Here is a 15,595-nt window from a genome sequence, read left to right on the forward strand (position 1 = left end):
CTTGTATATAATGCTGTCATAAACAACTAAACGTGTGTATAATACTGCCATAAACAACTAAACGTGTATATAACAGTACCATAAACTACTAAAACGTGTGTATAATAGCACCATAAACAACTAAACGTGTATATAATAGCACCACAAGCAAAAACGGGTATATAACAGCACCATAAACAACAAAACTGAGTAGGTAATAGTGCCATAACCAACAAAAACTTGTACAGAACATTAAGTTAGCCATCATCAAAACTTATATAGACCATTAAGTTAGCCATCATCAAAACTTGTATATACTGCTACCATAACCATTATAAGTTTGTACATATTATGACGATGTTATAAAAACATGAGTGAGACAGTTTTATAAAACATTAGTGGAACATAAGATTTATAATAAACACAGCAGGACACAGTTTTATAAGGCAATGAAAAAGCACAGGTGCTAATAGTTTTATTTAGTTTTGAATAATCATTTTTACATCAAGGACTGCTTTACTTAAAGGTGACATGCAACAGTTTAACAAAGAGTAGGCTATATCACTCATTATCTCTTTCCTTTCTTGCCTTTTCCTTTCTTCCCACCACCCTGCATGCTGTGAGACTGGTCTCCAACACTTTGCTTCTGGGTTCGAGATTTCAGTTTGGGAATCATCTCACACAAATAAACTAATACAGATTTACCTTAGGTAAGAAAAATTAACACAGAGTGAATTAATACAGATTTACCTCAGGTAAGAAAAATTAACACAGAGTGAATTAATACAGATTTACCTCAGGTAAGAAAAATTAACACAGAGTGAATTAATACAGATTTACCTCAGGTAAGAAAAATTAACACAGTGAATTAATACAGATTAACCTTAGGTAAGAAAAATTAACACAGAGTGAATTAATACAGACATACCTTAGGTAAAAAAAATTAACACAGAGTGAATTAATACAGATTTACCTTAGGTAAAAAAAATTAACACAGAGTGAATTAATACAGATTTACCTTAGGTAAAAAAATTAACAGAGTTTACTAGCACAGGTTTACTTTAGGTATGAAACACAGACTGAATTAATATAAATTCATTGTTGGTTTGCAAAATTAATACAAAGATAGCTCAAACTTTCTAAATATTACTCTAATAACTTCAAAATACACTTGAAATAATACAATTGTTGTTGGGAAAACTTCCACAGAATGAACTAAAATTAATTTCAGCATATAAGAATATTGCATGTATTTGGTAATGTTATGTATTATGTTCAGGTTGAATATTATGCCAAGAGACTTGTGTCACCTTCCTGCGAAACACCATGCCAAAAGACTTGTGTCACCTTCCTGCGAAACACCATGCCAAAAGACTTGTGTCACCTTCCTGTGAAACATTATACCAAAAGACTTGTGTCACCTTCCTGTGAAACACCATGCCAAAAGACTTGTGTCACCTTCCTGTGAAACATTATACCAAAAGACTTGTACTACCTTCCTGTGAAAAATTATACCAAAATACTTGTACTACCTTCCTGTGAAAAATTATACCAAAAGACTTGTGCTACCTTCCTGTGAAATATGATACCAAATGACTTGTGCTACCTTCCTGTGAAATATGATACCAAAAGACTTGTACTACCTTCCTGTGAAATATGATACCAAATGACTTGTGCTACCTTCCTGTGAAATATACCAAATGACTTGTACTCCTTCCTGTGAAATATGATACCAAATGACTTGTACTACCTTCCTGTGAAATATGATACCAAATGACTTGTACTACCTTCCTGTGAAATATACCAAATGACTTGTACTACCTTCCTGTGAAATATGATACCAAATGACTTGTGCTACCTTCCTGTGAAATATGATACCAAAAGACTTGTACTACCTTCCTGTGAAATATGATACCAAATGACTTGTACTACCTTCCTGTGAAATATACCAAATGACTTGTACTCCTTCCTGTGAAATATGATACCAAATGACTTGTACTACCTTCCTGTGAAATATGATACCAAATGACTTGTACTACCTTCCTGTGAAATATGATACCAAATGACTTGTACTACCTTCCTGTGAAATATGATACCAAATGACTTGTATTACCTTATTATGAAGAAAAAATGGTAAACACCTGCACTTACAACAAACTTATTGTTATACTGATAACAAACATCTGTACTTGCAATAAGCTTGTTGTTATACTGATAACAAACACCTGTACTTACAACAAACTTACTGTTACAGTGATAACAAACACATGTACTTAAAACAAACTTACTGTTACAATGATAACAGACACATGTACTTAAAACAAACTTACTGTTACAGTGATAACAGACACATGTACTTAAAACAAACTTACTGTTACAGTGATAACAGACACATGTACTTAAAACAAACTTACTGTTACAGTGATAACAGACACATGTACTTAAAACAAACTTACTGTTACAGTGATAACAGACACATGTACTTAAAACAAACTTACTGTTACAGTGATAACAGACACATGTACTTAAAACAAACTTACTGTTACAGTGATAACAGACACATGTACTTAAAACAAACTTACTGTTACAGTGATAACAGACACATGTACTTAAAACAAACTTACTGTTACAGTGATAACAGACACATGTACTTAAAACAAACTTACTGTTACAGTGATAACAGACACATGTACTTAAAACAAACTTACTGTTACAGTGATAACAGACACATGTACTTAAAACAAACTTACTGTTACAGTGATAACAGACACATGTACTTAAAACAAACTTACTGTTACAGTGATAACAGACACATGTACTTAAAACAAACTTACTGTTACAGTGATAACAGACACATGTACTTAAAACAAACTTACTGTTACAGTGATAACAGACACATGTACTTAAAACAAACTTATTGTTACAGTGATAACAAACACATGTACTTAAAACAAACTTACTGTTATAGTGATAAAAACATCTGTACTTACAGCAAATTTAGGTTAGTGAAACAAACTTACGAGTGGGAAATTTTATGCTCACTGGACTTCCATCATCTTTCTTCAACTGGAATCTTATTCTTCCTTTGTAGATCAATTCATCTTTATTGGTTTCTCTTGGGTAAAGTTTGTTCTATTATTATAAACATAAATCAAAGTGTTTTTTAAATAAATTTCAAACTTTGGTTTCAGTGTTTGCTTCCACTTTGAAACTAGCAAATTGAATCTTAAATGTTAGAAAATGTAGTGACAATAGGACACAAGTTTCCACAAAGTTACAAGGTATCTGTCACAACAGTTTATTTTACTTATTAAGATAATATTGAAATATATTAACATTTCTGCAACAGTCATTTACCAAACAACTTGTATGTTTCTTTAATTGTGAAGATGACAGAAAGGAAAGAGAAATCATCTCGGAGCCACAATGTAAAAGACATCATAGTGAGTGTGTGTCACAAAAGAAGTGGAACAGAAAGTCTCTTACTTTAGCCATGGAATAATTATCCACAACTTGCTAAAGAATAAACAAAATGTGAAACCTGTGCTCCCAGAAATGCAAGACAGATAGAAAACTTGTGTTGTGAAGGTATTGGACCAAGGATTGTTTTAAGATAATTGACAACTGAAAGTGAAGAAATAGCAAGAGAAACCTAGTTTCACACAGTACAATACAAAGAAGACGAACAAACCTGGGTTCACACAGTACAATGCAAAGAAGACAGACAAACCTGGGTTCACACATTACAATGCAAAGAAGACAGACAAACCTGGGTATAATGCAAAGAAGACAGACAAACCTGGGTTCACACAGTATAATGCAAAGAAGACAGACAAACCTGGGTTCACACAGTATAATGCAAAGAAGACAGACAAACCTGGGTTCACACAGTACAATACAAAGAAGACAGACAAACCTGGGTTCACACAGTACAATACAAAGAAGACGGACAAACCTGGGCTCACACAGTACAATACAAAGAAGACAGACAAACCTGGGTTAATACAGTAGAATATAAAGAAGGTAGACAAACCTGGGTTAATACAGTACAATATAAAGATGAAGGTACACAAACCTAGGCTCATACAGTACAATATAAAGAACATAGACAAACTTCGGTTCATACAGTACAATATAAAGAAGACAGATAAATTTGGCTCATACAGTACAATATAAAGAACATAGACAAACTTCGGTTCATACAGTACAATATAAAGAAGATAGATAAATTTGGCTCATACAGTATAATATGAAAAAGACAGGCAAACCTAGGCTCATACAGTACAATTAGACTTTGGAAAGATTCATTCTTGACATTTCAGATCCAGGACAAAGGATAATATAAATTATAGAACAAGAGATGGCACAAACCTCTTTCATGTTATAATATATGAAAAGTTAAAACTACTTTATAATGAGCATGACATCGACCTTGTATACACAAAAGCCAAGTGTCTGGAGAGAAGTCTTAACCACTGCTACTAATGTAGCATTATTTTTACATGTAAAAGTGAAGGAACTGTCTTACCTGTACATGTAATAGTGAAGGAATCATCTTACCTCTACACCAACTTTAAATCCTGCAGAGTCTAGAACATCTCTTATTTCCTGGTAAGTTGGGTTCTCCACACACTTCAAATCAAAAACATTTGCACTCATTACACAACAAAATTAATCAAAAAGTAAATCAACAAATTTAAAATTCATTTGGCAGCTTTGGATAATCATTAAAATTTTAAAATTGGGATATATAAAAGCAATGTCATATTTGTATGTGTATCCTACCACAAACATTGTTTTATCACTAATATCTGCATTAATAATAACTTTATCCAATCATTATCCCATTCTTCACACAGACCTGCCATAATGACTACACTAACATACTTAAATCAAACACACAGACCTGCCATAGTGACTACACTAACATACTTAAATCAAACACACAGATCTGCCATAGTGACTACACTAACATACTTAAATCAAACACACAGACCTGCAATAGTGACTACACTAACATACTTAAATCAAACACACAGACCTGCCACAGTGACTACACTAACATACTTAAATCAAACACACAGACCTATCATAGTGACTACACTAACATACTTAAATCAAACACACAGACCTATCATAGTGACTACACTAACATACTTAAATCAAACACACAGACCTATCATAGTGAGTACACTAACATACTTAAATCAAACACACAGACCTATCATAGTGACTACACTAATATACTTAAATCAAACACACAGACCTATCATAGTGACTACACTAACATACTTAAATCAAACACACAGACCTATCACAGTGACTACACTAGCTTAGTGTGGGCACTGCTTTTGGTGTAAAGCAAGGGTAACATTAGCATTGTTTTACCTTTGTTTTAGGCAACCTACGTCCTTCAAATATTGTTTTCTTACTATTTATGTATGCAGGATAGACACAAACCCACCTAAATTAAAATAAGAAGAACCACATCAATATTTTCTTGCTATGGCTTTTTTTCAAAAATACACTTTCATCATTCTTTAAACACAAAAATAGGAAGATGATATCATTAAGGCTCTTTACCACACTGCACATTACGGAAACTCAACCAAAATGCATTATTTGCACCAATTCTACAACAGCCTGATTATACTCTAGTGAACAAATGTGATACGTTTACTTACAGGCTGGATCAGTAAAAGTTTAGAACAGTAAATTTGAATAAATTAAACAGGATATATCTTGCCCAGGGTATGGGTACATGTTCAAGTTTTAGGTAAAAACTGTACTGTACACTCTGGTATAAAACAATAATGGGCACTAAAATATAATATTAAAGTTACTTGCAAATTAGAAACAATAAGTTTTTAAGGAGGTTTACTTTTAATGTTACTGAAAATTACTATTATTAAGAACTTCAAAAATGGTATTGGAGCTTATCACTTATTAAGTTTTGTGTTTTAGTACTTATTAAATTATACGGTTGAAAACTAAAAGGCAGATCCAACGACCTTACTAATAATCCTACTAATCGAGGTAATACATAATATTACTATTAGTAGAACCACAGTACAACAGTAATACTAAAACTATTAGTATTACTACGTCAAGTGTTAGTTGTACCAGTAGTTACAATACATTAAATTAACAAAAATGAAAAGTATTTACAGAATATGTATAAACTACACTAATTAGTAATTTCATTTGTCTTCAACAATTTACAGTAGTCAACTTTTATATTACACTAACAGAGAAATATACAATTACCTCTCTTTATCAGAATATTTCTTGTCAGGACTCCACGACGACACAGCCATGTCAAACAATGTGTATGTTCTAACGTGACATCTGGTGTTTAAATTTATTTGTACCGACTTGTGCAAATATTGAAACAAAAAGCACTTAAATAAAAAATACTATAATGCGAACAGCATAAAACGCATATTATAAATTTGAAATTGCATAGATTCTTTCTGCCAAAAGCAATTATGAAAAATTGAACAAATATGTTTTGTAGTATTTCCACAGTAGTCCTTTAATTAAAAGTATACTTGGCAATAGTATAATCATAATGAGTAAGCACAGTTACTGTCACTAATTAAGTTGGCTAAAGTACAACACTAAATATATCTCCAATCTTCTGGTTATTTTCTTTGTCTTTTCTTGGAGGAAATTTAAATCAAGTTGTGAAACAAATTGTATTTTAAACACGTTATCAGTCTAATTCCATAGCTAAATGTGGACAGTTTAAATGAAATCAGAATGTCCAGCATTTAGAAAATTATCAAAATGTACGTTGCGCTTAATTTATACAGTCATAGTGGCTGTGAGGATAAACCCTTGGTGTGATTACACAATTAAAAACCATTTTCAGTGCTTATATTCTCCTGCTCTAGATCTTAAATATCTAAGAATTACAAAAGTTAAAAAATAATGATACAAATTCAATAAATACGCAAATTAATATTTTTTAATTTTCTGTTTTGAGTCTGTCCCTTTATTTATTTTCACGAGTTCATAATGGTTTCGTTAATATAAAGTTTACTCCACATTAAATGTAAAATCTTGTAGTCAGTGGCTTTAACATGAAAAATTGTAAAGTAGAAGGTGAAAGTCTAAAAGCAACTGCAAAACAAGGGGTGGTTACTACCTTCTATTTCAGTTACGAAGGTGAAATTGAGGTCAAAGTATTATTTTAGGGTTGTAGATCTAACTGCTTAATCTGCACCAAAAGAGTAGTTACACTTAAGTAAAATTGGCTCAGGAATTGTCGAAGATCTAAACCAGTGCTCTATTATTACGCATTTAGCTTCAAAGTAATAAATACTCAAATATATCATTTACCTTTTCAACTCGTATTCTCAAAAGTAGAAACGTTATACAGAGTTTTGTTGTCAGAACTTTGGTAAAGCATGTAAGCTTCAACTCTTTAGTTTGAATTTTCTCATAAATATTTTCATCCGGTGAACAAGAATATTTGGCTGTGATTTCAGACTTTGTCCAAAATCTGGTAACACTAGATTCCAATTTAATTAGACTTATGTCAAACAATTACAGATTAATTTTAGTCAATGTTATGGAAATAATATCAATGTTATTTGTGTCTGAACTTCCTAACAGTCTGCAAGATATTTTAAATATATTTAAGGTCTCTTAGAATCTAAAGCCATCTTTATCGCGTAATAAACTGTATTGCATTTAAATAGTAGGGTCACTAAATTACTGCGTTATTAAGTTCAGCGTCAGTTAGAAAGCTAAACAGCGAGACAGTTAGCATCTTTATATTATTGATAGATAAGCGAACAAATTCGGTAAGTTTGGCTTACAAATTTTTGTAACCATTATATATAAAGAGGTAACTGTGTAATTGAGTGTAGGAATGTAGAAGGCGTGCTTAGATGTTGGATTATATTTATTAATATAGGTATAAAGGTGTTCCTTTGTATTGGTTTATTTTGGGTTTGAGTTGTTATATAGGTAAGGTTTCTTTAATTTTGCGTTTGTTTCTTTATTTAGTATTTGAGTGTTTTCTATGGTTATGTTGTGTTTATTTGATTTGCAGTGTTAGAAAATGCGTGAAAGTGATTTTTTGTGTTCTTTAAATCTGGTTTCCACATTTTTCTACTTGTTTCTTCAGTATAGAAGTTGTGGCAGTTATCACATTGTATTTTATAAATAATGTTGGTATGGTGTTTGTCAGTGTAGTTTTCACACAGTATAGACCTCAGTTTTGTGCCTGATTTTTGAATAAATTTGGTATTAACTGGAATGACAATTTTGGTACTAGTTTTTGCCAAATGTTGGTTATTTTTCTGCTGATGTCGGGAATATATTTACTTTTGTTAGTTGATTTTGCTTTTTGTCCAGGTGTATGCGTATAATGTTTTCTTCGGTTTGTGGAGGAAACTTGTTGATGTTAATGAAGTGTTGTTTTATTTTGTCTAATTCATCGTTAATTTTATCTAGTGAGCATAGTTTTATGGTTGTGTTTACGTGGTTTCTTAGTATGTTGAGTTTTTGTGTTGTTTCATGCGCCGAGTCCCAAGGAATGTGTACTCCAGTATGGGTGATGTTCCGGTGGATTTCTGTTTTAAATTGTGTATCGGTTCTTGTAATTTTGAGGTTAGGAAATGATATTTGATTGCTTCCTTCTTGTTCACATGTGAAGTTGATGTTAGGATGTATAGAATTAATGTGATTGAAAAAATGAAGTGTGTATTCTGTAGATGTGAATCCCGCAATCGTGTCGTCTACATATCTGTACCAGTATAGTGGTGGATGTAATGCTGTGTTAATTGCTTGCGTTTCAACTTGTGTCATAAAAATATTGGCTAGAACTGGTGATACTGGATTGCCCATTTGTTTGTATATAATTGTGGTTGTTGAACATGAAGCTTGTCTTCATTGTGGTGAATTCTATGAGGATTGCTGGGAATGTCTATTGATGGGTTAGGGTTTCGGATGTAGAGTTCTAAGGCTATCTTGCAGGCTTCAGCGGTTGGAACTTCTGTAAAGAGGGATATAACATCGAATCTGGCCATTTAGACTTTATGATTAAATTGATTAAGATTAGACTTGAAATTAATAGTCTTTGATGAATGAGCTGACTGATGTTACATATTTGGAGAATGCCCATGCTATATATTTACCAAGATTGTAATTAAACTATTCTTATGTGGACATTAATGGTCGTTATGGACAATCTGGTTCATGAGGTTTGGAGATGCCGTATATTCATGATGTGCGTGAGTCGGTTTTGCGCAGGTAGGAATAAAGTGTTTTTGAAATTGTGTTGGCTTTTTCATTTTTAGTAGTATTTTGGTTTAAATTTGTTTGTGTCTGATAATGTTCTTCATTATTTGGATTATTCATTCGTGTTCATTATGACTAGATCGTTTCCTTTATCTGCTTTTAGAATTTTTATGTTTTTGTCTTGTTTTAGGATTTTAATGGAATTAATGTCTCTTTTACTAATATTGTTTTTTAGCTTTGTTTTGTGAAATTATATTGATGGTTTTGTGAGAAGATTCTTTGAAAAAATCGTTTAAGATGTTGTTTTTTGGTGTTTCTGGAAATTTTTTTTTTTTTTCTGGGAAGTTTGGCTGTTGGATGTCAATAGAAGTGTTGAAGTTGTCTTCTTTCTGTTGGTTGTTTTTTGTGGACGTTTATTTTAAACATGCTTTATTTTCTAAGGTTGGAATGTACCTTGGTGCAATTGCGAAATTGGGTCTTTTTTTAAGTAGATGTATCTCGTCTGTGTTTAATTGTCGGTAGGATCTGTTAATTATGAGGTTAATCAATGGTTTGTCGTGTTGTTGTCTTTTCGGTTGTTTGCATCTTAATTTATCTTGTTTTTGATTTTTTTTTCCTGTCGTTCCTAATGTTGAATTGGTTGATGTTTCGTTGTATAAGTCCGTAAATCTCTGGTTTAATGCAGCATATCATTTGATGGTCTAGGTTCATTTTTTGTTTCTATAAGTCATATAGTTCTTTGTATTTCGTGTTAAGTAGTTTTTTTCTGTAAATTTTGGATAATGTTTGTGCATTAACTAAAACCTGACGATGACTGAAGTAGGTCGAAACGTTGTTCGCTCCTCTACATAGTGCTTTCTCTATCCATACCAACCGTTTTCTCTACAAGTGGGTTTCCTCGTCATCACGGATCTTTATATATATATATTTGAGAAGTTAGGCTTACCAGCGAACGTAGTTGTAGCCAACGTTATTTAAAAAAATAAATATTTGTTACAAAACAGTTAGTTAAGAACACGTCTAAACACAGAACATATTCAATAATACTTTAACTATGTTGAGTAATTTTTGTATTAATACACGCCGTTTATGCATTTTAGATTTTGTGATTTGTTTTCCATTGTCTGTCAAAAACGAATGCTTTCATTTCTTCTGTGGTGAAACTAAATTGATAAAAAGTTAATTAAAACTACAGCAAGTTTTACGAATTTGTGTAGGGAGTAATCGATGAAACTGAAGTGAGGTAACGATATAAATATGATAATCAATGACGAGTCAGGTTATGTAGTGTAAAAGTTATACTTGCTGTGTATTTAATAAAATACATATTAGATGGGGTCGTAAAAGTATTGAGCATGCAACTTAAGGGAATAAAAACAAAACTGGGGCTTGATCGTGGGTAAAACAAAATATGCAGCCTCAGCTGTAAAATTATTATTAGTGTTATTACCAGTTCGGGCTCCAATTCTGACTTCATTTCCTTTAATTTCCATACTCAGTTTTTTCTTTTTTCAAAAGTATGTTGTTTTTCTTCTACTACATAGCGTGATATTTTCCCAACACACACTAATACATTATAGAAAGTAAAAAAGTGACACTCGATACTAATCCGCACTAGCCTTCGTGTCATAACCATATTATTATTCGTAACAGACCTTTACTTTACAGAATTAACCATAATAAAAAATATATGGTGATAGCTTTCCTCTCTAAAACAGTTAACAGCTTCCATTAAATCAACGCTATGGAATTTATATTAACAGTTTCTTGTCATCACCCTATGCAATTATGATTTATGCTTACCGCTTAAGTTAGTATCACATAACGCTCAACTCTCTTCAATTAGAATGATTTCATAAAATGTAGTAAATTTTTGCTGAAAAGTTGACAATGAATAATTAATAATAACCGTCCACCTGTACGAGTCTTCTCAAAATTTTGAGTTAGAATCTGCTAACTAGTTTTGCTTGGCCTAATCAATACTTATGTGTATGTACGTCCTTTCACCCTATAGTTTGCTGCTGTATATCAGCCATTTTTAATCTGAATGACAAAAACGAGTTCCCCGCTGGTACAGCGGGTAAGTCTAGAGATTTACAACGCTAAAATCAGAGGTTCGATTCCCTTCGATGGACTCAGGAGATAGCCCGATGTGGCTTTACTATAACAGAACACACGCACATAGGTGTGCGCAAAATGTTTCCTCAAAATTCAGTGGTTGTTGTTGAATAACGTTACACATATTTAAACCAAATGTGACCACTAATTGTAGGCTGGTAAGATCCATCAGTGTACCAAATTTGAAAAACAAACACAAATCAATTGAAGTCTGTTGTTCTGGCACATAAAATTTCCGTACTTTCGTTGCGAAGAAAAAAATCCAATCAAAATTGGAATTTTTATGTCGTGTATTAATAGATCGATATTTGGTATCAAGGAAATGCCCAGTAGAGAACATACACTAAAAATATCTTAGTCTAGATCACCACAGTTCTATCTATAGAAAGTGTGAAAATCACTATAATATTACTCCTGGTAGTAGCACACAGTGTGTCCTGCAGTTATCTTGATCAACCAAGTGGCTTCGTAAAAACTTTTTCATGACTTGGTGTACGTCTCAATAGTTTACACTGAAACATTGTAATTGAAGTTATGCCTGTATTTAGTTGCGTAGATTATGCTTTAAAGTTTATTTACCAAATTATCTTGTAAGAGAACATGGCTGAAGAACGAAAGTTACAGTGAAAAGATTTCGAAAGGTACCTAAACAAATATTTAAATATTGGTTAGTTGTTACAGCCTTCCATAGTACGATACAGATATTATCAGAATATAACATGACAGTAAAATAGTGACTTCAAATAATATTTATTTCATGCAAAAACCGGTAAGGGTGATCGTAAGCTTGTGAAATGGTCCAACTAATAACTTTCTGTGCACGTAATCTCACACCCAAGCAGATGTACAGAAACAGCTCTCTCTATAGTTCGGAGATCACTTCTGCACCCAAAAAAAAGCCATCTCACTGTGAGGGAGGGGGGGGGGGTCGCCAAGTGAGAACAAATTAAATGATGCTATCTGAGTGCCATATAAATATAACGATGTCAGATATCCTAAACATAATACCAATCATATTCTACACAGAAGATATCAATCAAGCTTTACAAAGTGGATACACGAACATGACCCACACCGTACACATGGTGAATACGGTAGCTATCACGCTGTATACCGAATATAGTATAGTACCAGCCACGATGCGTACAGTAGACATCGTCAACAAGATACCAGCTTTGCTCCACACATCAGATATACTGAACAAGGTCCTAACCAGGATCATTACTAGGGGTGGACAAGTCTATGGCCCTTAACCACATGAGGCCAATGGATAACACAACTGTGACAAGTTCGAGTTTAGAAATAAACTTTTTCCACCATTTAGTTTTTATCGCAAATTTGGTAATCAGCAACAGCACTGCCTCACGTCATCGCTAATGTCGCGCGCTTTATCACTGCCACAGACTCCACCCATTTTATAATGCCAGTCCAGTTTAGAAGTTTGTTATCGACTATGCGTTGTTTTGCATGCGCTTGCAAACACTTTTTTTATTGTGCAACTTTTAAATGTTTAAATATATTTTGGTTTTAATCATTAAGCTCAGATATTAAGCCAAATTTCACGAAACTTGATGAAATCCCCATCAATTTTTTACATTGAAGGTTAGTTAAAATGCAATAATTTTTATTAAATTAACATTTATCAATTGTTTTTTTAATAGTGTGGCCAACTTTGTTTTCAATAGCCACAGTTGTGGCCACTATGAAAAATAATGTTACTCTATAGATCAGGGTGGGCAACTTCTGAGCATGTTATAAACCATGACATGTACAGTAGACATCCTGAACAAGATACCAGCTATGCTCCACACATCAGACATACTGAACAAAGTACTAGATAGGATATAGACAGTAACATTCTGAACATGCTACAAACCATCTAGTTTTACATCTAGACCCGAACAATTCTTGATGAGTGACTGTTTTAGTTCTACATGTAGACCCCAACACTTCTTGATGAGTGACCATTTTAGTTCTGCATGTAGACCCCAACACTTCTTGATGAGTGACTGTTTTAGTTCTACATGTAGACCCCAACACTTCTTGATGAGTGACTGTTTTAGTTCTACATGTAGACACCAAAACTTCTTGATGAGTGACTGTTTTAGTTCTACATGTAGACCCCAACACTTCTTGATGAGTGACCATTTTAGTTCTACATATAGACCCCAACACTTCTTGATGAGTGACCATTTTAATTCTACATGTAGACCACAACACTTCTTGATGAGTGAATGTTTTAATTCTACATGTAGACCACAACACTTCTTGATGAGTGAATGTTTTAATTCTACATGTAGACCCCAACACTTCTTGATGAGTGACTGTTTTAGTGGAGGAACATTTATCAATGAGAAAGTACAACTTTTATTTCACTATTGGATCAAGCTGAAAAATGGATTATAGAAATTACATCTGTGGAAACCATAAGATACAGATTCACACTAAACTCAGTGTAACTAATTACTGTCATTATAGATTGGGACACCATCATATAAACATCCACACATATCCTTGTAACATTTTTGGCTAGCTTGAACTAACACAGTTAAACCAGGAACAAGCATAGTATGCAACTAACTAGAATTTTATAACTAATTCCTCAACATGAATACTGTTTTTACTTTCTACATTTTTAAAAGAAGAAAAATCTAGGCTGCTTGCACAGGTCTAGCAATACTAACAGTGTAGACACAGAACTGTATAATTAGTCCTAATAAAAATAACTGCACCATAACAACAGCAGTTTTATAACAATGACAACACAAACTTGATTTTCAATACTCAAAACCTCCTCTAAACTTTATGTAAAACATCTAAATTTCCTAAGGAAACTAACACAATATACTAACTCCTGAATGAGTAGTGATAACCAAAAACCAGGAGGTCCACATTATACCCTAAACATAGTAACAATACAGAACTTAATGTAGATGTTCCACCTACATACAATTACACATATCCTAAGTAGTATTTTAGAACAGATTTGAAATCTAACAGTAAATGATTTTCCAAGTCAGCTTTCTTTCACAAAGCAAGAGTTTACCAATTTACTGACCAAGACAGTACTTATTCCTTAGATCCAATGTAACAGTTTTGTGTTACATAAACCTCTGCAGTTAAAACACATCCAAATTACTTTGACTTGCATCTCAATACGACATCACACACGTCAGTTACTTTGACTTGCATCTCAATACGACATCACACACGTCAGTTACTTCGATCCACATGTCAACATGACACTACACACAGTTACTTTGATCCACATCTCAACATGACACCACACGTTAGTTACTTTGATCCACATCTCAACATGACACCACACATGTTAGTTACTTTGATCCACATCTCAACATGACACCACACATGTTAGTTACTTTGATCCACATCTCAACATGACACCACACAGTTATTTTGATCTACATCTGAACATGACACCACACACAGTTACTTTGATCCACATCTGAACATGACACCACACACATCAGTTACTTTGATCCACATCTGAACATGACACCACACACATCAGTTACTTTGATCCACATCTGAACATGACACCACACACATCAGTTACTTTGATCCACATCTGAACATGACACCACACACATCAGTTACTTTGATCCACATCTGAACATGACACCACACACATCAGTTACTTTGATCCACATCTGAACATGACACCACACACATCAGTTACTTTGATCCACATCTCAACATGACACCACACACATCAGTTACTTTGATCCACATCTGAACATGACACCACACACAGTTACTTTGATCCACATCTGAACATGACACCACACACAGTTACTTTGATCCACATCTGAACATGACACCTCACACATCAGTTACTTTGATCCACATCTGAACATGACACCTCACACATCAGTTACTTTGATCCACATCTGAACATGACACCACACCCATCAGTTACTTTGATCCACATTTCAGCATGACACCACACACATCTAAGTTGCTTTCATCCACATTTCAACATAACAACACACACATCAGTTACTTTGAGCCACATATCAACATGACACCACATGCATCAGTTACTCTGAGCCACATTTCAACATGACAGCACACACATCTCAGCATGACACCTTTAGAGCACATGCCCAAAATTTCATCCACTTCTCAGCATAACCATATTTTCAATAAATTGTTTCTTTCACGTTGAACTAATTAAATAGCACTAGATATCACTCATCTTCAAAGTCACACATTCCATGAACTA

General features: G+C 33.4%; 1 protein-coding gene and 1 long non-coding RNA gene across 2 annotated transcripts; one reads left to right on the plus strand and one right to left on the minus strand.

Annotated features, from left to right (window-relative positions):
• Nucleotides 1-416: 416 nt before the first annotated feature.
• Srp19 (signal recognition particle 19) lies at nt 417-6,398 on the minus strand. Its single transcript, XM_076510117.1, has 5 exons — nt 6,247-6,398; nt 5,368-5,443; nt 4,540-4,611; nt 3,000-3,111; nt 417-684 (listed from the first exon to the last, which is right to left on the minus strand). Exons 1-5 carry the CDS (start codon nt 6,294-6,296, stop codon nt 548-550), a joined length of 447 nt encoding a protein of 148 aa, XP_076366232.1. The 5' UTR covers nt 6,297-6,398; the 3' UTR covers nt 417-547.
• Nucleotides 6,399-14,578: 8,180 nt separating this feature from the next.
• LOC143255073 (uncharacterized) lies at nt 14,579-14,815 on the plus strand. The gene is made up of 2 exons (XR_013030434.1): nt 14,579-14,720; nt 14,762-14,815. It is a non-coding gene; the product is annotated as an uncharacterized LOC143255073 (long non-coding RNA).
• Nucleotides 14,816-15,595: the final 780 nt, after the last annotated feature.

This window comes from Tachypleus tridentatus, chromosome 7 (assembly GCF_004210375.1).
Source record: "Tachypleus tridentatus isolate NWPU-2018 chromosome 7, ASM421037v1, whole genome shotgun sequence".
Classification (NCBI taxonomy): domain Eukaryota; kingdom Metazoa; phylum Arthropoda; class Merostomata; order Xiphosura; family Limulidae; genus Tachypleus; species Tachypleus tridentatus.

Coding starts and splice junctions, on each gene's coding strand:
- Srp19 (XM_076510117.1), bottom strand. CDS start 6,296: ATGGCTGTGTCGTCGTGGAGTCCTGACAAGAAATATTCTGATAAAGAG. Junction 4,612..5,367: donor GTAGGTTGCCTAAAACAAAG/GTAAAACAATGC, acceptor TTTGATTTGAAG/TGTGTGGAGAACCCAACTTA. Junction 685..2,999: donor GAGCATAAAATTTCCCACTC/GTAAGTTTGTTT, acceptor TTCTTACCTAAG/GTAAATCTGTATTAGTTTAT.